Source organism: Enoplosus armatus, chromosome 15 (assembly GCF_043641665.1).
Source record: "Enoplosus armatus isolate fEnoArm2 chromosome 15, fEnoArm2.hap1, whole genome shotgun sequence".
Lineage (NCBI taxonomy): Eukaryota > Metazoa > Chordata > Actinopteri > Centrarchiformes > Enoplosidae > Enoplosus > Enoplosus armatus.
Window position 1 is genome coordinate 18,550,525 of NC_092194.1, and position 23,543 is coordinate 18,574,067.

Below are 23,543 nucleotides of genomic sequence, written 5' to 3' on the forward strand. Positions count from 1 at the left end.
CACCTTCTCCAACCAGCCTATATTTCTTTATACTCCTGCCTACAGATGCAGAACACGTCAGTTGGTATCAAACCATATTCTACATAAAATAATACTCACATGTTTCATAGTAGTTTACTGGATTGTTAATTTATGAGCCCTCCTCTTTGAATGGCTGTTTTTCCGACAGCACTTGAAGGCAACTTGCTGTTGTGGAACGCCCACCTCGTGCCAACCTTTGACCAACCAGCGGTGGAGAATCAGCTGATTTTGTCACATGACCTTCGTTAACATGCAACTCGCCGCCTAGCATAACAGGTCAACAGACAGCAGCAGCTAGGAGTGTGAGTAATCCCCATTTTGGGGGAAACAGCTCAAAGAAATGAGTAAGTAACTTTATTTAATACTCGTTAACTTCCGAATGCTTTATGTGTGTGAAGGATATACGTCTGCTAGCTGTTACGGAAGTTAGCTAACTTAATGTTTCAGCTCCTGCCAGTCAGCAACATTTTTAGCCAATGCTAACGCTAACTATTGACAGTAGGGTAGCTGTCAAATCTGCGGAGAGACGAACGGTGAAGATGGAAACGTTGACATTTTAAAAGCGTATTTTAAAGCTGTATTCAGTCTCGCTGAGTGAACATAGCAGCTCACTGGGCAGTTGTTTTGATCCATGTTTCTTTCGCAACGAGCGTGCTTTGTTTGCACAGACAATTAAAGGTACAGATGATAGAAAGTAATTGTGTGTAATTTCACATCTATGCTACAGATGTTGCCACTAAATGCCGCGATGTGTCATTAAAGAAGATAATAGATGATAATAAGATAGATAAATGATTCTGTAAGCCATATAAATTGTGTCAATGCAAAAAATCTATTGCCATACTGTATAAAATCAATGAAATCAACCTTCATTATATGTTATTTACTGTGTACAAGAATGAGGAAATACATATTAAACAAACATTTATTATACTTAAAAAGAGAGCTATAAGAATTGTGAACAAAACTACTTATCAAGAAGCAACCAAGCCATTTTTATCGAATTAATGGCTGAACAGTTATTACCTGAAAGCATCCAAAAGTTATTTAAAATGAGAGAAAATCCATATGATTTGGGAGGAGGATGCATGTAAGAAACAAAGGGTCGGGAAATGGTGGATTTCTACAATTATAGTGAGGAACTGAAAATGTCCAGCACACTTCGTGAATTTTAAAAATGCTTAAAAATAATGGACAAATATAAAAATGTATGACCAAAAGGCCTGTAGGCATTATTACAGGAAGTGTTTTGTTGAAAGGGTAAGCGCAATCACCTCACAATAGATTTCTTTGTTTTGTCAAAGTATTAACTCGGACTGCTTTTTCTTTCTGTTTCAGGTGAGGAAAGCTCAAGCGTCCTTGGCTATGTGGACGTAAAGGTGCGTCTCCAGTTGTGACCGCTGAGCGGAGGAGTGTCACGGTGAAAGTGGCCATGCATCCCTTCGGCTGTGAGGCTGAGACCTCCCTTCAGGACCTGTTTGAGTACTTCAAGAGGTGCTTGCAGCATGGAGAGTGGGAGCTGGCCAATGCCTGTGTGCCACAGCTGGTGAACTCAACCGGAGGACTTTCAGAAAGCCTACGAGACATAATCAAAGCTATTGTTTGTCATCCTTACACTTTAAAGTGAGTAATGCAGCTGCATGTTCACAAGACATTAGATGTTTCCTTGTGTGTAAAAATGTGAATTGTTGGAGAAATCAAATGTAAAGCAGTATTGTCATTAGGTCTGCAAAAAATTTTCATCCTAAAACATAACCCTCATATTTGTGTGTTATTTGTGCTGTGGATTTAATGACTGTGTGTTTATGTTGTAGATGGGAGTCTGTGGGCAGTCCACACAAACTGGCTTGGTTTTGGCTTCAGGTTTTGGAGGAATGGACAGAAGAGCAGGTAATACTATGAAGAATCAAGTATTGCTACTCTCTCTATTGTACTTATTTGACCAACTCTTAAACAACATATTTAGTCGTGTCATCCTCAGACAGTATGTTGATATTTGAGACCATTTGTTTGTGGTCAAATCTTTGTTGGAACCAGAAAGACAATGTCAATCTCTGCACTGCGTCCTCTCACAAAGCATACAATATTGTGTTGTGAAATGGGGTAAAAAGGCATGTGAAGCACCAACAGTGTGACACGATAGCTCTACTCATGTTTACAGGTTTCTCCTCACATCAGAAGAGAGCTGGAGTTCCTGCTTCTCCTGGAGGAGCTGGGGTCAGAGGGCATACCAGAGACTGTTCTCAAGGTTACTATTATTTTTACTTTTGTCTGTAATCAAACATACAGTTGATATGATGAAGTAGTAAAAAACTAGATAATAAAACGTTTACCTTTAATTACATTGAGACACAATTTAATGTTCACACAGGCTGAGTGTACTAAGATTAACTTGAGTTGTTCTGTTTTACTGTTGCACATGTTGCGACTATAGAACTGATATAAATGATCTGTCAGCAGGAGTTGCACCGGGCCTTATTGGACACACAGTCTGAGCAAAAGTCCCCAGAGAGTTCGAGGACAACGGATGCTGCAGTTGAATCTTGCCTGCAAACCTTATTGGAGAAAAAGAAGCCCAGACTCGCCCAGTCTTTAGCCCATTTCTTACAGGTGAAGTAAAACATACAACACAACACAACAATAAAGCAGCTCAGAATGATTAAAGACATATAAAGTACTATACAAATATTTTAAAATATCAATTTATGATTGTGTCTCTTTTATGTATGTATGCGCATATTCATTTATAAAACTGATGGCTGTGAACATCAGTAAATGACAAAAAAAAAAAATACACAAACACATTATATACCTTGTTCTGGGTGTTTTTGAAATACAAAACTATCATCTGAAAGGCTTTAAACATATTAATTTAATATTAACCTCCTACAGGACCAGTCCTGCACAGACGACCATACTCTGCAGCACACGTTCATCCAACACCTGATGAAGAAACTGGAAAAACCGGAGAGAAGGGTGGAGAAGGTGGAGGAGTGGGTGGAGGAGATATACACCGTGTTGTCTGTGATGCCGTGGAGCTCTCGTAGAAGTGGCGGGCAGCTGGAGGCGCTGTGTGAGGCGCTGTGGGCAGCCAGAGACGGCCCCCTGAAGGAGGAGAGGATCCTGGGCTCGTTGCTTCGCCCTCGGTGCGATGCTCTCGTCTCCGCGTACTGTTCCACCGCTTTGAGGCTTCAGAGGGATCAACTGCTGAGGAGCGCGCCCGACACACAAGGTGGTCTGAGTGCGTTCAGCTCTGATAATGAGAAGCCCATTGAGGAAAGTTTGCTCACTCTGATATTAATGTTATGGTCAGGATTTGCTCTACACACTATAACTGAAACACAGATGAATTTGTGATGCAGCCATTTAAGCAATCTTCATGTTATGACCAGACTGTTTTGTAAAACAGCTGTATGTTCCTATAAATCAGTTCCTCCTATGAGCTGTTTAATTTCATTTCATAATATTTGCATCATAGCTCAGATACCGATTAAATATTTATAGCCGTCTTTGCTTTCAGTGTTAAAGAACAAAAGTTGTCATCAGCCCTTTTCCTCTTTTTATTACACTTCTGCTTCTGTGGCTGCGAACGTTGGCAGGATTTACTTATTGACATGAAAACTTTGCATGTGACAGCTGTGCTTGCTCTTCTACATAGACTTTCTTTCATTTTGTATCTGTCAGCCAAATAAAGAGTTTGTATTTACTGATGATGTGGCATTATACCAATAGTGGTGATTGGTGGGTGGTTTATGGTTTAGCCCACATATAGTGATGGCATTGATTCTTATTCCAACCAGGTGTATTTTACTAATGACACAGACCAAGCTTTTATCAAAGAAAAATTTGAGACACACAATGCAATGTTCAACAGTGGCTTACCTCTAAATGTCTCCCATAATATATTATTTAGGGGGCAACTTTTGCATTCCCTTACAATACTTCACTCACGTCATACTTACCAGCTTTTTTTCACTCATATCGCCATCGCAGTTGACCTTCCTGAAGCAGAGAAGCTGGCCCTCAGTTTATGTTGCCACAAGGAGCGTCCATCCATTTGGAAGACCATTTATTTTGAGTGCCTTAGTAGTGGAAAGCACTTCCTTGAGCAGGTCTTGGTAAGTGCACCAGGGCCTTTGGAAAAATGTTAATACTGACTTAAATGTACAGGTAAAGTTTGTTAAAGTCTTTCAACCAGATTTAAATTTCTACAAGAAGTAATGTGTGTACACAGTCTTATGTCAGTAGCTTTGTAATTAGTACTGCACCCTGATGGTCAAATAAAGTTGGTTAGTAACCACATGTGATGAAATTCAATAACGTAATAAGGTTTGTTCCTTCCTGTAGGTTACTGCACTTGACCTGATTAAACACGAGGAGTTCCCTCAGCTGAAAGACTTGCTGCAGTTGGAGTTCCAGCCTTTGTCCCGTCTGCTGCTGCTCCTGGGATGGACTCAGTGTCGCAGTCTGAGCTCGGCTCAAACGCTGCTTGGCATCCTTCACCGAGAGCAGGTCAGAACTGAAATCATTCAGCCGTCTGGACATCTGCAGCTATTTTACAGCTATTAAGTGTCATTTGCTGATACGATCTTTATCTTCTTTTTAGGCACCAGCCAATGACTCTGTTCTGCAGGAGTTTGCCAATCTTATGTCCTCTCAGCTCGGAATACTTGACTGGTGTAAAAACAACTCTCCGTAAGCATTTGGTTTTTTTTGTTCTTTTTGAACTTTGGCATTTAACTTAAATTTTTAATATTGATCTCTTTTGTTTCTTCAGAGGGATTTGTATGGAGGCATTGCTGGGACAGCTTCACACTCTGGACAATCACTCTGCCCTCTATATTCTGCATTCCCTGACTCCTTTGGCTCAGTTTGAAGAGCGCAAGATACTGGATCTGCTGCAGCAACTGCCAAATTCACCAGGAACAGGTCGGCATCTTCATCATCCTCTCTCTCATCGTTTGTCCATTAGAGCCTGAAATTAATTTTGGGGTTAATTGCCAAAAGAATAATATAATTTCTTTCTCCCTGCAGAAGACACTGAGGCCGTCAGTACTCTCAGTCCTGGTGTGCAGAGGAACATAGTTTTGTTCCAGGGGTTCTGTGCCATGAAGTATGCCATCTACGCTCTCTGTGTAAATGCACATAAATACTCAAATTGCACAGAGTGTGCGTCCATGCAGCAGCAGCAGCCCTCTGTAGCAGAAATGGAGCAAAAACAAACCTCAGACGGTATGAAGGCTGTCTTTCTTGTTAGTCGTTTTAGTTTGATGACAGATGATAGGAACGTTTCGTGCCTGCTAATTTCAGTTGATGATAATCTCGCGCGCAAAAAAGATTAGACATTGATGTCATGGGTAAACTGTTTAAACATACAGTATATATAGTCGGTTTTGGTAGTATAAAATCAAAATAGTTTGATGAAAAATTGATGACCAAGACACACACACACACACACACACACACTTTTGTTTTGCTTTATAGTCAGCAGGTCACACAACATCAAATTGATGGCAGCACCTACACACAAACAATAATGACTTTTTCACTTAATTTGAGTGCTTTTAATACTGCCACAAAAATCTCTGACAGGGTTGTCTTTTTTTACTGACCTTTTCTTTTCTTGAATAGTTCTGAATGATTTCTGACCTCGTTCTTCTTTGTTTCTTGTGTTTTCCAGGTTGCCATTTGCTGTTCCAGCATTACCTGTCCGAGTGTCAGCTCTATCTGGAGGCCGTGCCTGCAGTGTTCCGCCTGGAGCTCCTGGAGAACATCTTCTCCCTTCTCTTTCTGTCCACCGCTGACTTTTCCCAGCAAATCCAAAAAGACACAAACTCCAATCAGAACTCAGGAAACGCCACTCAGTCAGAATGTTTAACAGAGACAAGAAACACAAATGTAGAACTGGGAACCAAAGCAAAAACAGAGACCGAGTACAGTAGGAAAGAGAACCCGAAGCTGCGTTCAACTTCACCAACAGCAGCCCACCGTAGTCACCTGGACCTGGGCCACTATATCCAGGGCTGCAGGGGGTTTCTGGTCGATGTGACGGCCATGGAGGGTTTTCTGAAGCTGCTGAAAGAAGGGTTGGAGGGCATGTGTGTGGTGGGCCATCAGGAAGGACAGGAGGCGGGAAGAGCGCTGCCCCGAGAGGCCGAGGCGGCGGAGAGCCTCGGCTGCTCAGTGACGGCTGAGACGTTCGGGGTTTGCCTGCAGAGGTTGTCCAAACGCACTGCAGAGGCTCAGTGGAGGCTCCAGATCATCACCAGCAATCAGGGCAGTGGAAGTGGTGAGATGTTCAAGCTAAGGATATTTCTTTAGCTTTTACTTTTAGTTTTTTTGATTTACCTTTCTATATGCAACTTGATAACATAGGAGGATCAGTTGCAACTAAAATTCACCAACATTTAACGTGTGGCTCATCTTAATATCCTACCCAGTACACGTACCTGTGTGTTCATGCTTATGTTAGCATTAGGGGTGGATGGGTTAATCTTCATGGTAAATTCACTTGCAGGTTCAGAAAGTCCTCTCCAGATGTCAGCGGTCAGCTGTCCTGTCACTCCTCTGGGACGCAGCAAGAGCTCGAGCCTGAGGAGAAGGAAGAGACCGGGGAGACATGCTACAGAGAGACAAACCTCCATAGAGAAGCACAATGGAGAAGTTAGCACGAGCGCATCAGGTCAGCCTGTCCTTAACGAATGTACATGCACTGATTTGGGTTTTTTTTCAAATCACATTGAATCAGATCTATGTTTTTGTTTTTCACCCATTGATGTTTGTTTTATAGAATAAACTGGAGATCACAGATTATTTTATTATGAAGTGAAAACTGAAGTTTTAAGAAAATGTGTGACAAATGCGTTTCTGCATGTTTGTGTTTGCTTTCGTATTCATTCATCCAAGTGACTCCAATTTTTGTGGATTTATTTTAATTTCATTTGTAAGATGGTGGAGGAGGGACAGCAGCAGCAGGCTGTGTGGAATTGGAGGTTTGTCCATGCGGAGGTCCCCACAGCTGGCTGGTCCCCGCCATGTTGTCCCCTCCTGAGTCTCTACTCATGTCCTGCATCCTCCGTGGGAACTTCATGGAGGCGCATCAGGTCTGGAGCTGGACTTGACTTAGATAATATTACTACCACTAATAACACTATTCTTATGCTTACTACCAATATCATTACTACTACATCTTCTTCTAATTATCATTATGATAGACCTTTATTTAACATGGTCGATTGAATAGACTCAATTATTAAGACTGTTCTGTTTTACATCAATCAAATGTATTTCATGCTATATGCTTTGGGTACATACACAATTAGTAGCTAAAATTAAAATGTAGTCTAGTCATCCATCATATTGTTTAGTTTTGCATGAAATGTTTTACAACAAAGACTGATTAACATGTAGAAGTCAACATGATAAGGTATATATGTTTACATCTGATTCAGCTGATTGTTTGGAGGTAATGTCTCAAGACGTGGACAGAGATGCTCAGTCTCCTGTATTTCTTCTCCGCAGGTGTCTCTGGTGTTCGATCTGGAGGCGTCCGTCTGTTGTGGTGAGCTGGTGTTCATGGAGCGCTACAAAGAAGTTCTGGTGGAGTTGGGACGGGTGGAGCAGAAGATGGAGAGCCAGTCTATGTCTTCATCCTCATCCTCCTCAGAGGGTTTGGGGACAGCAGCTGCGTCAGGCACAGGGAGGAGTCGGCTGAGCAGCAGCGGGCGATCAACCCTGCAGGCCATCGGAAGCGCTGCTGCTGCAGGTTCAATATTCTGTTTAACTTTTGACCTACTTAGGATTTCACGTTGCTTTTAATTCAAGGAATAAAATGCATATTAAACTACCTGTTTAAGCCATATTCAAAGATGGCCTTGTCCTCCTTGTTGCACCAACTCAGTGCGCTTTCAACCCTCTTCTTCCTTGACTCTGATTGGCTGACATCAGAAACTGACAAATATTATCAAATTCCATTGTTGCTGTGCTGGAAATATGATATTGTGACTTTATATACATGTAGCTAATGATGCAGAGGAATAGGTTTTAATTTAAAAGTTATTGTTTCAGGGTTGTTTTTTCTTGGTATCGGGACACATCTGTCACATCTGTCACAGCCTGTGATGGGATGTGGGAAAGCAGTTAAAGATTATTGTGCTGCTGTTTTTATAGTTAAATGTACTTATATTCATATGTATTAAACGCTTTACTTTTTTCCATATATATATATCATATTCAGTAGATTACTCAGGATCTGACTTCTGTGTGTGCCTCCCTGCAGGTGTGGCTTTCTACTCCATCTCCGACATAGCAGACCGTCTGCTCAGCACCCCCGCTCACCCGATGCCCTCACTGGAGGAGGGCTACTGGCTGAGCTGCTGCACTTCAGACCCCTCTGGCCTCCTTTACACACTTCTAGAGGAGCTCAGCCCAGCAGCCATGGCTGCCTTTGACCTAGCCTGCTGCCACTGTCAGCTCTGGAAGACGTCCCGACAGCTGCTGGACACCGCGGAGCGCAGGCTCAACAGCAGCCTGGAGGCTCGAGGTATGCAGCCTCAATTAGGGTTGATGATGTATTGTAGATGGTGCAGGTTACAGACCAACTACATTTTTTTTTATTAGAAGCTTTGCGACTGTAGTAATTTTGGTTTTCATCTTTAATCCCTGTCTGCCTCCCCAGGAGTAAGAGTTGACCCTAAGGTTCCCCATTCGGAGGGGATCTGTGGATTTCCCATGGTATTACAACAGATCAACAAGATCCTGAATCATTCTGCCACTAATAAGGGCTCTGTCAAAACAGGTGAATAAAAATATATAATAAGAAAATGTGTATTGACATAGACGTCAACATGCCAGTGAGTTTTAAGACTTGAAAATTGATTTTAGCTGCTTTTTTTCTCCACTAGCCATGTTTAGAGGTAAACAATTACTCTCGGAGTTCTTATTCTATTCACAACTCTATTTGGCTGGTCAAATAATGGAAATAGCTAATCACACAATGACCTGCAGATGCAAAATAACTTTCCAGACCAGAGATTTAATATGAAAATAAACCGAATGTACAGTTTCTTTGTTACTGATCCACTCTTGTTCATAGAAGCTCTCGGGGACGATCAAGTGTTCGCCAGCCCGTTTGGTTGCTGCATCCAGGAAGTGCTCCTGTGTTGCCACCCAATACTGAGTGAAGAGTGCATCGCTGCACGGCTCAGTCTAGCTCAACGTTTGGAGACCACCCTACACATCCTGAGCACTGCTACAGATGGCACAGGTCTGCGCAGTAACCATGGCTTTTCAAATGCAACAACATTTACTTAGTTTTGGTAGTCCAATTTTGAACATGTTGAACCATTCAATGAAGCTATCAAAGGACTTTCAAACACTTACATGTCTTTGAGCTCTGCTGTATCTTTAATCAATGTTTGGCACGTTTGTGTAATGTCAGATACAATTTGGACAACTTCAAAGAATAAGAAGTAAATTTGTTGCAGGATTGACGACTTGTTCTACCTCTAGTGTTTCTAGCATTGAGAAGTGAGAAAGTCTGAATGTTCTCTATGTTTGTTGTGGCTCTCGTTTAACAGAGGGCAGCGTTGGCAGCGCTCTTCTGGCCCTATTGGTTGAACAGGCCAGTCTGAAGCAGTCGGATTTGGACGCTCACCCCGTGCGCTCCAGCATGAAGCAGCTGCTTCGTTCTCTGGACCAGCTTTGCCCCTTCGAGCCAGACGGAGACCTTGCCAGACCAGATTATGTGCGCAGTTTCCTCGACTACGTCAACACACTAACATCTGTGTTAGTGCGCAGCCTTGGCTCAGAAGGTAAAATAATTTGTCATTGAGGAAAGGTGATATGCTTTACGTGTCCCTTTTGGGGAAAGGGTTGCAACCCAGGGTTGTTATGCATTTGGAAACGGCACTTCTCCCACCTACATTATCCCAGTTGGTACTGAGAATGAAGTTGGTGATAGCTCAGCCATTCTACCTAAATATTGATTATACCAGGGGCCGTCAGGACTCTTATTCTTCTTTATACCTGGTTTTGTTCTGATTTGCCTCTCTTGCTGTTTCCCTTAGACCAGAGCAGTGACGTGAAGCTTGGGAATCCACTTCTGGTGTTGCTTCAAGCCCCGTTTCAGCTTCTCTCCCACCTGCTGTTTGACAGACAGGTGTCTCCTGACAGGTACACACAGTGATGAATCCCCATCAGTGTGAACAAGTATACATATGCCTGTAGTTTGTTGCATGATATGTTATTTCTCACCTCGTTACACCTGAACTGCAGCTAAAAGCTGTGCCTCTCAAACCATCTATTAATGACAGTGTGAAAGAGGATTTACAACAAAGATGATAAAACATTTGTTTTATCTCCAGAGTGCTGTCCTTGCTGCAGCAGGAAGGTCTGCGACTGAGCGTCCAGCAGGTGATTGTCCAGCGATGCTGTGAGACTCTGCCTGTGTGGATCTCCCGTCCAGGTCATGAGAGAGACTCTGCTCAGGCTGAGAGAGATGACGGAGTGTTTGGTGTTGCCAGTTTGTCTGTCCTGCTCCAACGGCATGCTCAGGAGCACATGTCTACTCTGGCCGTCACGGAGCCTCAGTCTGATGCCAGCTCTGAGTCTGAGACCTCGGTGGAAGACAACTCTGCTACACCCACGAACCTCTCCACCTCACCCACCAGCCTCTCCACCTCGCCACCATCTCATTCATCCTCATCCTCGTCCTCGTCCTCCTCCTCAAACTCTTTTCTCCTCACACAATCTGCGCTGTCTTTCCTTAAGTCTCGCTCCCCTTTACTGGCCACACTGGCATGTCTGAGTGCCTCCAAAGGAGAGACTGCCCGGGTACAATCCTCCGGATGGTCTGGCTATTTCCGTAGTGGCCGTAAAGAGGTTGTCCTAGATGGAGAGCAGATTTCTCGTGAAGCAGATAATCTCCTGAAGGAGTTTCCTATTCTCCGGGCTTACCTTCATACCATGGCTGAACCAGTGCTGGGTACCCTGTTAAGTGAGGGCGAGGAAGGATCTGCTGGACTAGGGGCGGTTGTTTGTGGGAAACCCCTCGTCAGTCTCCTTCTGTCTGGGCCGCAAGAAGAAGTTGCTCAGGCTGTGGCTGCTGAGGCTTTCCAGAAGGCACTTTCATCCAGAGACCTGGGCCAAGCCCTCAGTCTGCTGGAGCTGTATGGGCAAGGCTGCAGCCAGGAGGGGGCGCTGAGAGACCGCCTGCTTGCCTGTGCTGCCTTAGAAGGTGAGAAATGATGGTAAATGCATTTTAACAAAAGGCAGCTCGTGGGATGACTTAGGTGTCACTTTATGAAGCAAACATTCATTGGTTCCAGCTTCTCATATGTGAAGATTTCCTTCTTGTCTGTGTTTTTACATTGTAAATTAATGTGATTATGTAAATTGATATTGACTTTTGGACAAAACAAGCAAATTGAAGATGTTACTTGTGTTCTGGGAAAACGTGATGGGTAATTTATTTCCAATTTTGTGACATATTATAGAGTAAATCAATCATTCAAAAAAACAACAACAAATTCTCAGATTACCGATAACTTATAATGTGAATAAGTCCTGGACAGAATGGCATCATTATGTAACATGGAAATAATTAAAAAAAAGTATTTTAACATATTTTGACACAAATAAAAAAGGGAAAAGTGAGGAAGCTGCTGCCTGAAGAGCAACAAGCTTGAAACGTGTTGGAATCCAAAGCAGCTATCAGTCCAGGCCTTTTTCTGTGTTCTTCATGCTATGAGGTTCCTGTGTTTGACTTTATTGCATTCCTCTCCTTTTTTCTTTTTGTTATTACTGATCTGTTTGGGAAGCTGTCTTTCAATGTTTTTTTTGTGGATTTCTGGTTACAACATATGTTTCATGCAGCAGTTACTTTAAAGTTATTGTAAAATGTAACTAAAATGTTTGTTGTTTATCTGGTTTTCGATGTTCAGGTGGAGATGAAGGTATAGGTCAGCTGTTCCGTGTACAGGATGCTAACCTGCGAGCCCGTGTTGCCCTCCAGGCTCTGGAGCGCTGGCCTCTGTCAGCCTGCCTGGAGCTGCTCGAGTTCTGCCTCAATGACCCGAACACCGAGACCTTGCTGAGGACAGACCTAGAGCTCAAGAAGAAAGAACTGGACATCTATCACTGGGTGATTGTTAGAGCTGAATTGAGACTAAGTTACTTGTTTTTTTAATCTCGAGAGAAATGTATATATCATACTACAGCAAAGGGGTCAGGCAAGCATTCAAATCTAGTCGATACATGTACAAGAGATGTAACTGCTAAGAAATGCAACAGAGTGTAGAGTCATTGTTGATGTCAAAACAGAGCATGTAATATATACCGTCCCTATAGCTTATGTAACTTTACAAGTCAATACTGGCTTTTGGCTGCGATCAGTTCGACTTAAGTTCTTCTTTTGCACCCTGGGGGAACTTTTGTTCTGAGTTCAGCATGCGGTATGTGTTTTTCATATCTGCTGTTGATGGAGTTGACATGATTATACAAGGTACACTATGTTCTGTGTAACCTTTGCATGAAAGTATGCAAAGTGATTTTTGTTCTTTCTTCTTAGGTGTTGAATTTACAGCCTCCGTTGCCCTGGGCTACTTGGCAGGAGCTCAAGACTGAGTCTAAGACAAACTCTGAGTCCATGTTATCCATGATGGTGGAGGCAAAAGTAGGTACAACACACCTGTAGCAGTTTAGCTAGTAAACAGTCACACATTGTATATAGGATGTCAAACAAATACTTATTACCACAACCTTTTTTTTTTTTTTTTGCAGGAGTTTGCTCTTTGTGCACAGTGGGTTGAGCTCTATCCTGTATCTGACCAGCTCAGACTGCAGCTACAGACTGAGCATTTGCTTCATCTGCTGGAGAAGGGAGAGACAGACGAGGCTTTCCAGGTCCCGACCACTCAACTTCTGGTTAACTTTAGATTGAAATCCACTTAAAGGCTGTATAGAACATTGGTAAATTTGTCAGGGATCACATTTGATCCATGAGCTGACATTAACTAGTACTACTGATGTACCTCTGTGCAAAAGTACCCGATTTCTTAGTATATGTGTTCCAGAAAACAGCAGATGCTTACAATATTCTCTGTTGTTTCCTTGAAAAACAAAACATCCTTGTGTAGAGGAGAGAAAGAACACATTTTCCCTCTTCACCCGTGATTTTCTCATATGTTGCTGTCCCTTACTTATTTTTTTTTTAGTTACTCGAGGGCCTCTCAGATTTTGTGGTCGGCCTAGACGTTTGTGAGCGCGCTTTGGACCGCCGCCCCGGATTGGCTGCCTGTCACTTCCTGGCTGACTACCTCACTCTGCATTTCCAAAGGCAGGTGTCTCCAGCACGTCGACGACACATCCACGCCCTCCATCTGGGCTCTAAGGTTCGTGAATGTGAAAAGGCGCACTGATATAATTTTTTAATAGTATTTAGTGATATTTGCAGCAGTGCGCTTCTTTATGTTTTAAATTGCTGAAACATAAATATGAAACGACAACCCTATAAACAGCTATAATAGACATTGAGGACATTGACAGTTGATACTAAATTTTAATCTGATTCTGGGGATGTTTGGTTCCTTTTGGATTTTTGAGTAGTAAAGTACAGGACATTTAATTTGTGTTCATATTGAATGCTCTGTTTGTGCTTCCACGAACTGTGATTTTTCAGCACATGATGTCTTTTCCCTTCAGGGGTCAATTAAATTCCTTTCTTGCAACTCAATCACACATCGAATCTTGCATGCTTCTTGGAACCCTGGCTTGTGGAAAATTGCTTTGCAACTTCTCAACTCTTAAAAGTTTATAATTACATAGGAAGTTATGAGCTCTTCCATTTCATTGGGCAATGTTTTTGCTGTAGAGTAATTGAAGACCATTGGGGTTTTAAATAGTGGTGTAAGAATATAATTATTGTTAGCTATAACATGTTTTATACCATTAAAGCATTGCTCTCCAACATTTGCTGAATTGCTCCGTATCGTCAGGTTGTGTTATTATCAGTGGATTTGTTTTATCCTCCAGGTGTTGCTGACTCTGCCCCCAGCGGCCAGGCAGGACTATTTCCCCCTGCTGTCGGAGCCCCTGCTGATGCTCGAGCAGCTGTTGATGAACCTAAAGGTGGACTGGGCAGACATGGCGGTACGAACCCTGCGGAGCCTCCTGGTTGGTCAGGAGGCGGGCTTCGGGGCCGAGGACATCGACAGGCTTCTGGCAGACTACGCCTGCAAGGCCCTCGACTTCTCCTGCGCCCCCAGAGAGAGGTCTCGATCTGGTCAGTGCTGAGTGCACATTGTATGGTGGCAATCACTGACACATGCAGACAGATGTTTACAAACAGTGTTAAGGTCTGACAAAAATGTGTCTGTAGCACGGATTATGAAAAACTGTTTGTGTTGTAAAGCACAGCCAATGACCATAGCAACTCGTGCCTAAATATATGACTGCTTTTTCTTCAGACTCTGTAATCAGCCTCCAGGATGCGCTGATGCAGTGTCCTGCTCAAGACAGCTGCTCCCTGTCGTCCAGTCGAGTCGAATCTCCACCACCCTCTACAGGTGAGACATGTTTCACGGTGATTTATGATGTGACATCGATCCTTCATAGGGAATTTCCCTGTATGTCACCCACACAACAGCACTGCTGGAGTTTTTCTTCCTCTCTTGTGTTTAATTACAGGCAGCACTCCGACACACACCCCCTCCTCAAACAGCACAGACAGGGACAGGGATCGAAGCTCAGCAGGGAGAAAACGCCGCTCGCCTGCCAAGTTCCAGCCTCCAGACCAACCCCCAGCCCGCAAAGACTGGGTCCCTGACACCCAGCAGCACACGTGCATGGTCTGCCGGCGGGAGAGGTTCACCATGGTGAGTGGGCAAAACAGTGACAATGACTCACAGGTGTAAGTTCTTGCCGATATAGAATATATTTTATTAAGTTAAGTCAGTCCAAAACAAATTGCAAAATGTGCTTGTGTATTTAGATGTGTACTTTCTGTGTTTTTCATCTCACATAGTGTTTTGTAGATAGTTATGTGATATCATTAGAAAGGGTAAGGTGATTGCCTAAATTATACCAAATACTAAAATCTCTTAATCAGATTGAGAAATTAGTGTCGAGTACTGTAACTGTGAAGAATTATGAAAGTAACCTGTAAACTGTTAGTAATTTATAACCAAATGAGCGGGAGAAACAAAACAGTTAAAGGAAACTGTAATGAGAGTAACATGACTGTTGATTTTAAAACTGATTGTCAGAGCAATGATGGTTATTGGTGGTTATTTTGCTTCTTCTGTCCGCTTTTAGTTTAACAGACGGCATCATTGTCGGAGATGTGGCCGTCTGGTTTGTCACGCGTGTTCAGAGCACACGATGCCTGTTGAGGGCTGCCCAGGAGAAGAAGTCAGAGTCTGTGACCAGTGTTACGCCTACTTTCATCCAGAGTAAGACCCTGTAGATGACTTTTTACTGTACTTACAATATTCTTTTCCTGTAGTCATGGAAAATCATAGCATTCGGAGTGGCATAATCTAGAAAGGACACAAACTTTACAGCATAAATTCAAAATAATATAGCAGGTTTTATTTTACAACATGTTGTGTACATTCAGAGCATTTGAGAAACAGTTTTAAGTTACTGTATATGGGCACTTACCTGGAATAAATTCAACTATATTAGAAACTGGACCTTCTACCACCACAAGTGTCCAGAACAATAAGACTGAAAAAAACTGGGGTTCAAAAATGCCTCGTCTTTACTTTAAAGTTATGGAAAAGTCAGGAAATTTTGCAGGGGGCATATAAAATCAGACATGTTACTGTGTTTTGAAATTTATTTGTGCTGTTTTGTATTTTTCCATGTGCAGTTCAGACGATGAACTGGAACCAGCCGAAGGTAAATTCACCAACATCAGAAATGTAATGTCTTTTTTTCCAGGCAACCATTAATTTATGAGGATTAAAAGCAGGATGTAGGATTGACCTTGTATAAAATCCTAATACATGCATTCAGAAAAAGCACACCTACCACCTGGAATATCCAAAATGCAGCTGTTCTCAAATCCGTAATGTGTAGAGACTCTAATGATGATCTTTCACCCAGTCTCTCTCTGTCTTTGGGCAGTGGCTGGAAGCCCTGTAGTCACAGAGGAAGCTCTAGATGGGATGCTGCATTTGCCTGAAGTGGTCCAACAACAGATCCAGCTCAGCACAAACCCTGCAGAGAACCAGCTGCTGCGGAGCGAGTTCTACTACGAACAGGTCTGGATTTGAACATTTATCATTACACAGGATCAGTCATTTTCAGCTCATTGCAGGCGACTTGCATGAAGTACAACAGCAGTAAAGCTTTAATAATCTTAAATTCCTGTAATGCTACTCCAATAAACATGGATTAGCGTCCATGCCCTGTAAATACATTCTTGTTACAGTTAATTGAATTCATGATTGAGTGTGAGTATAGAAAGCCTAAAGTTGAGATTATTTCTACCAAATTCGAATAGTTGGCAGAGCACTGTACTGTTATTTGGTTGTCTTTATAGTAGAATTAACCCAGTGAATACAGTAAAACTAATCAAGGTCTTTTGCTAAAACCTGAAAGGCCCCCAGTGCGTACCTCTGCGTAGCGGTCTTGTCTCTGCACAGTGACCAGACAGCCTGTGGCCATCAGCTCATCAGCCACTGCCGCTCTCTGTCTCGTAAACTGACCAATCCAGAAGTGGACGCCTGCCTCCTCACCGACATCATGCGGCAGCTGCTGTTCAGTGCTAAGCTGATGTTTGTGAAGGTGGGCCGCAGCCAGGATCTCGCCTTATGTGACAGGTAAGATGTACAAAGGTTGGAACATTTGTTCTTTTGATGGTGGGAAAGTGAGTGTGAGGCTACAACTAAAGATAGATATGAGTGCAATGTTGCCAGTGCTGTTAATCAAGTGCACTCTGTACATGTGCAGACCTGTGTGGGTGGACCACAGGCTTTCATTTATAGGCACAGAAGACATTGTGACATGTCACAGTAGGAAAAGCACACTAATAAATAATAAAATGAATGGTGGCTGAATTCCATTTAGCTGCTTCAGTTTCAGGGTCCTGGTATTGTGCATGCTGGCTCACAATCAAGCTGTCATGGCTTACTGGGACACTTGACTGGAACAGAGCCATCGTTAATGTGATTAGTAACAGAAGGACCTGTAGTCATTGATTTATTGTTGATCTAAAACATATTAATTCATTCAGCTTTAGTTGTTAACTCACCACATGAGTCGAGTTCACCAAATTAGGACGGTTGAGGTCATGCTCCCGCGTGTCACTGCTAACTTAGTGATCTCATGCACTGTAGCCACTATGGGAGGGTCTCTGACTGTCTGTGTGTCTTCCTTTATCTGTCTCTCACACGAACACACATACACTTGATTTTTCACACTTTTGCTTCCTCTTTTATGTATTCTCTGTTTCCACAGTTACATCAGCAAAGTAGACGTGCTTAAAATTCTAGTGACGGCCAATTACAAATATATTCCCTCTCTGGATGACATTGTGGAGACTTCTGCAGTCACACGTCTCCGTAACCAGCTGTTGGAAGCAGAGCACTACCAGCTAGCAGTGGAGGTGAGGCAGTTGGTGATTTATTTATTTATTTATTCATTTTTTACATTTATTTGTGAGGGTGTGCAAAAAACATAATCTCAAACAAAGAGAAGAGATACATAGAGCCAGATTTAGCTACTAGCTACTTTTCACCTCCAGTTACTGGGCAGATAAACACAAGCACTATAAACATACAATCCATACTAAGTGCCAAATACAAAGACTCCCATTGTCATGTTGCAATTGTACACCCAATTGCAGTTATGCAGTATAAACACCATCCCCACCCAGTTCTGTTTCATTGGTTAATGCTACTAGCAGCTACCTGCCAAGATTTCTGACTGGTGCTGCCATTTAGGAGATTCAAAGTGGATTATATTTACACCAAAATATTTTATAATATTGACCCTGAGTCAGTGTTTGGATCATAATGTCTTATCTTTTCAAAGTGGAAAAGTCTCTTAAACAGCATGCAGACCATCTAGGTGCAGAAAACCTGTTACCTGTACCGTTCGGGTTGTTCGAGTAGTGCGGACTCCCAGAAAATAAAATTCCATGGCTGTTCTTATTGTCACTGGTTGTTTGGTTGCTATGCTAGGTGTCTACCAAGAGTGGCCTGGACCCGGGCGGTGTGTGGCAGGCATGGGGGATGGCATCTCTCAAGGCCGGAAACCTTTCAGGAGCGAGGGAGAAGTTTGTCCGCTGCCTGAAGGCTCCAGTGGACCGGAACCAACTCAACCTGGGTCCCTTACTGCTGCAGGAGGTTGTCCAGCACCTGGAGACCAATGTACACCACACTCTCACCACGGTAGGAAGACTCATAATGGTGGCAGTCTTATTCTTGATCCAACTGGCATCACTTCTGCAGTAGTAGTCGGGCTGTATCATTTCCCCCTTTGCAATTACTGTAGTTTAACCTGCATGAGACGAACACATTCTCAAATTCTAATATATGACCGAATTAACATTTTTAACACAAGCTTAATGTTTTTCATGCAGCCAGTCACCAAACTATTCTGTCCGGACTCTGGCTTTTAGCAGAAGTAAATTCACATCTTTCTTAAAAACGTAGTTTTAAAATAAAATAATATGTATATCAAATACAGTTTCCACTTTTGTCCATGTATAAATCGTTCTGCAGTATATGCTGTAATAACACAGTAGAAATCACGTAGAGTTACTCCTCTGGAGTTGTACAGAGTGTGCGTGACTTCTCCACCCCCAGCTCTGGTACATGACACCGTAGGAATCTCACATGTATTGTTTGGTGCCAGAGGGTCTTGGCTGCTTCACATTGAGCGAAAGCTAATAAGTGTGGTTCCTATTGGCCAGAACAACGTGGGAGTTTCCAGTATACGTGCTTCTGTATTCTTCAGGAACTACTGGCAGTGGTTCAGTGACACCTGTTCAAGCCGACTTTATCATACTGTACTTTGGATAAAAGCACCACAACAATAAGCTTTATGTGGTATAATGTTAAATTATAGTGAATTACATGTGCACAGTGTTTCTATACTTGCTTCTGTGCACATATAAATTCTTGACCTTGAATGTGATGTCTGTGTGCTGTCCGTCAGTCTTTTGGTGAGGACATCTTGGCGTCCCTGCGGGAGCTGGAGGACGCCCTGTGCGAGGCTGGTCCTGTGGATCGACCAGAGGGTCAGACACAGAGCAGCAACCTCCACCAGGAGTGTCTCTACTACCTGAACACATATGGCACTCACCTGTCACTGATCAGCTTCTATATGCGTCATGACTGCATGACGGAGGCCCTGACATACCTGCTCAACAAGGTGAGGCTTAGTTTTTTCAACAAACATTGAAGACATTCAGCTGACGGTCATATCCTGAAAGACTTTGGTCTGGAGGTGTTAATTAAACACCAAGTACGTTTTAATCATTTATTCGATATGTAGTCAAATCTGGCAGGATGTCAGTGTTACTCAAACTCTGTCCAGTAAACAAGGTGACAGTGACTTTGGTTTACCCCTGGTTCACTTTTAATTGGGCAAAAATGGCGACAAAGTACACTTTAGTACTCTGTTTGTACCAAAGAAACAAGCTGTAGGTTGATCAAACCCTTAGAAAGGTTGAACAAGTAGCAATGTATTGAGTATATCGCTCAAGAACAGGAATTGAATAAGCTGACCACCGAATATGACTTCTTCTAAGAAGAAGAAAATTTAAGTATGATGTTTTCTACTTTATGGCTCAGGACTGCCCAGATGAGGTGTTCCTAGAGGGTGTGTTGCAGCCCAGTCTGGAGCGGGGACGTCTTGGCACGCTGCAGGGGATACTGGAAAAACTTGACCCCGGCCTGGAAACATGCAGCCGCTACCTCATCGCCTCCTGCCAGTTCCTGCAGCGGCGGGCATACTACAACACTCTGTACCAGCTCCAGCAGTTCATGATGGTTAGAGTCTTTAATGTTTATTTCTCTCTCTTTTGTTGAAAGCATTTTAGATTATATTTATGATTTGAAAGTGAAAAGAGGTGTAATGAGTTGAGATGCAACTGGCCATCAGCACGCAAAATAAATTTCCATTCAGACAGGCCTTTAGTTTACCATATGAATGTCCCAAAAGGGGCATCCTGTTGGTTAAGAATTTTGCATTGACATTTCTGTTGTGATGATTTTTTTTTTACATATAATGAAATAATGCCTTTTTAGTAATATGTAAAATGCTGTTTACCTGGACAGGACCATGTGCGGGCAGCAATGACTTGTATTCGATTCTTCACACATGGAGCCAGTTCGTACCTGCAGCTGGGAGAACAGCAGGTATATCTCTCTTCTTCTCCACAGTTATGCAGTTCGTAAAACTTGGTTAAAATCTCCTTGCTCATATGAGAAAGCTGACCCTGAACTTGACCTTAAACTTGACCTTGACCTTGACCTTGACCTTGCACAGCGCTGGTTGGTCAGAGCCAAAGAGCACCTGAGGACGTACCTGCAGGAGCAGCAAGGTCGGGGTGCTGGGAGGAGAAAGTCTCAGGTCAACACCTTCAGGAAGATGATGTCGTCCAGTGATGTCTCCAGGTATCTTAGGGCCTTTGTTTCATACATGGTTACTACCTTTCAAATAGACTTTCAGGTCTAGTTTTTTTTTTGGACGTCTCCTGTCTTATTTTCGTTAGGCACATGAACACAATTGAGCTTCAGCTGGAGGTGACTCGTTTCCTCCACCGCTGTGAGACTGCCGTCTCCTCCAAGGACCAGACCACCACACAGACCAGTACACCTTCCTCAAGGTCCCCTGGATCCAGCTCACCACCTACACTGTTTGGAGGAAGCCCCATGAAAGTTGAGGTTGCCTGCAAGGTGAGGTTCCGGTTGTGATTATCCCAGTACTTAACTTCCTGTACTTAAAAACTCTATAATCCACTTAATATAGATTAAATTAGTCAAGATGGCACGCTGCTTTACTGCTGACTTTATTAATTTGTTAAAACCCTGGATTAAAGACGTGCGAGGCATGTGAAAGGTTAATAAAACCCAAACATCTCTAAGCACACTGAATATGCTTTTAGGTATTTGTTTAAAAGGGATACACTCCCAGTTTCGGATGATATCCAGCTCTTGCTCCTGTATTATTTGAATGCACTTATTTTAAGTTGTTTTGGACAAAAGCATCTGCCAAATGAATGTAATATAATATAACCATCAGTTTTACCTGTTACTTATTTTGAGACCTTAAATATAGATGTTTTTACAAATGATGCAACTAAATAAGGAGTAAACAGTGTTGTTTAATCTGTTGAGCTTGGAAACGTCTAATTAATGGAAAATATGAAATGCTTAATTGGGATTATTTTCTGTCTTTCATGTATATTATGGATATGGATATTATCACTAACATGTCTTTAATTTGTATTATTGCAGGTGATGCTCGGAGGAAAAAACATAGAAGAGGGTTTTGGCATTGCATATAGAGTCATACAGGTATGTTGTATATGAGATGATCTTTGCCATAGTTTCTGACTTTACCATTTGTTTTTCCTTTCATCCTTTCACTGCATATCTCTGCCAACAGATTACATTTGTCACCATTGTCGTGGGAATTTCAGGAGGAAGGGATATGTTGTATTTTCCCAATACAACCATGTGTCCTTTACGCATCAGATTTTCACCAAAATTTAATCGCACTGTGACAAATTTCCCCTGTAAATCTAATCAGAATTTTTTAAAATATCCTGCCAACAGAGACAAAAGAACAAAAACACAGCCCTCTGTCCAGATGTAATGGCAGAAGTAATTAATTTAATTTTATAATAAAACATTTATTTTGATTTTGACAGGCAAAAACACTAAAGAATAAGCATTAATAATCATAATAATAATATTTTTATAATAATATTTATTTATAGAGCACTTTTCTGAATCTATGTTCCAAAAAACTCAGCAATGGCAGCAAAAAGATCATCAGGTTCATCATCATCAAGAAAATAGATACCAATAGAGTATAGGAAAAGAAAAACACATGGGAGCCCGTGTAAATAGGAGTGATGTGATCACGTCTCTTGGTTCACGTTAAAAGCCTGGCAGCTGAGTTCTGTACGGTCTGGAGTCCATCAATAGGGTTTTGGTTCAGGCAAGTAAACAGGCTGTTGCTGTAATCCAGGCGGGATGAGATGAAGGCATGTAAAATGGTCTCTGTGTCTAACTGATTAACTCACCATACAAAAAATGCAATCAGACACACTGAAGATACATAGTGAATTTTATGTGTAGTCACACATTTGCCTCAAAGGGCAAACAACATGTTTGCTAGTCAGTGGTTTTCCATTTAAAAGTGGATAAGTGTTTCTCTTCTCTTTCTTCTTCTTCTCTTCCTGCCTCAGGACTTCCAGCTGGAGGCCCAGGCGGTCTACATGCGTGCCGGCCAAAGGCTCGTCCGACAGAGGCAGTACGGAGCCGTGCGGCAGCTGCTCAAATGTGTCGGCGAATCGGGCACCGCCACCAAAAACGACTGCGATGCCCTCATCCTCAGCTGCGTCTCCATTGCAGATAAGGGACCAGCTGATGTGAGTGACAGAAACCTTTGGAAGATAGTAGAATGAAGATAGACGAGGATGAGTGTGCTATGATAACACATCAGGGCCGTGACGTGGCTCCATGTTGTCTGTTTGGTCATGACTGCTCTTGTTGTTCTTTTATTCGATTCAGGCCAAGGAGCTGGAAAGTCTCATTCTAGAGGCAAAGAGCACAGAAAGCAAGGTAGTGTAAAACTCTGTCTGCCACTATCATTGCTTTTTTACCAATTCTATCACTGTGTTTTCCTGTGCAACCAAACCAACAGAGTGATACTCTTCTCTGTGTTCATAGAAACATCAGACATTTGTTTAAAAGAAAAATCATTGATGGACTAATTCTCATCACATCACCCCTCTGTCCGCAGATCAAAGCCTACCTGTTGTGCAGTAAACTGCGACCGGCGTACCTGCTGGCGGTGAAGCTGGAGCCGAGCCGAGCCGGCCCGTTGGTCCAGGATGTCCTTCAGGCCGCCGAGGGAGCACAGGACTCTGTGATGCTGAATATCTGTCGGCAGTGGCTGTCTGAACACCACAACAAGTCGTCTCAGCAGCGCCAGGGCCGACCCAATGCCAGGTAAAGGCACAGTCGGCATATCAAGGGATTACACGTACGGCACTTAAAAAAAGATGAGCCGCAGATGAAGCGCAAATAAGAGGATCTGGGGTTTCTCACGTAACACTGTGTGGGGAGGTGAATGATTAGTAAGCGTTCAGATACGTATGACTGCACAGTGTGTGTAACAGGAGAGCAGCTGTTGCACATGTTGTGTGTTGTGCAGCTGCAGATTATTATAAGTAATATAAGTTTCTATTTCAGTGGAAACATCTAGAAACCCTGATGATCACTTCCTCTTCCTGTCTGTGAAACTAACGAATCACCACCGTGCTTTATTTTCAT

General features: G+C 42.7%; 1 protein-coding gene across 1 annotated transcript; it reads left to right on the forward strand.

The window, feature by feature from the left end:
• Nucleotides 1-1,386: 1,386 nt before the first annotated feature.
• Nucleotides 1,387-23,223, forward strand: zfyve26 (zinc finger, FYVE domain containing 26). Its single transcript, XM_070919857.1, has 42 exons — nt 1,387-1,644; nt 1,836-1,911; nt 2,183-2,269; nt 2,482-2,631; nt 2,914-3,253; nt 4,015-4,139; nt 4,369-4,533; nt 4,628-4,716; nt 4,799-4,950; nt 5,056-5,253; nt 5,702-6,310; nt 6,539-6,703; nt 6,970-7,124; nt 7,543-7,786; nt 8,300-8,563; nt 8,699-8,818; nt 9,116-9,286; nt 9,600-9,833; nt 10,089-10,194; nt 10,386-11,257; nt 11,964-12,163; nt 12,590-12,694; nt 12,802-12,924; nt 13,236-13,412; nt 14,053-14,302; nt 14,487-14,585; nt 14,707-14,894; nt 15,334-15,470; nt 15,893-15,921; nt 16,150-16,286; nt 16,627-16,847; nt 17,485-17,632; nt 18,210-18,419; nt 19,189-19,404; nt 19,827-20,024; nt 20,313-20,393; nt 20,524-20,651; nt 20,750-20,933; nt 21,495-21,554; nt 22,454-22,636; nt 22,779-22,829; nt 23,011-23,223. Exons 1-42 carry the CDS (start codon nt 1,454-1,456, stop codon nt 23,221-23,223), a joined length of 7,851 nt encoding a protein of 2,616 aa, XP_070775958.1. The 5' UTR covers nt 1,387-1,453.
• Nucleotides 23,224-23,543: the final 320 nt, after the last annotated feature.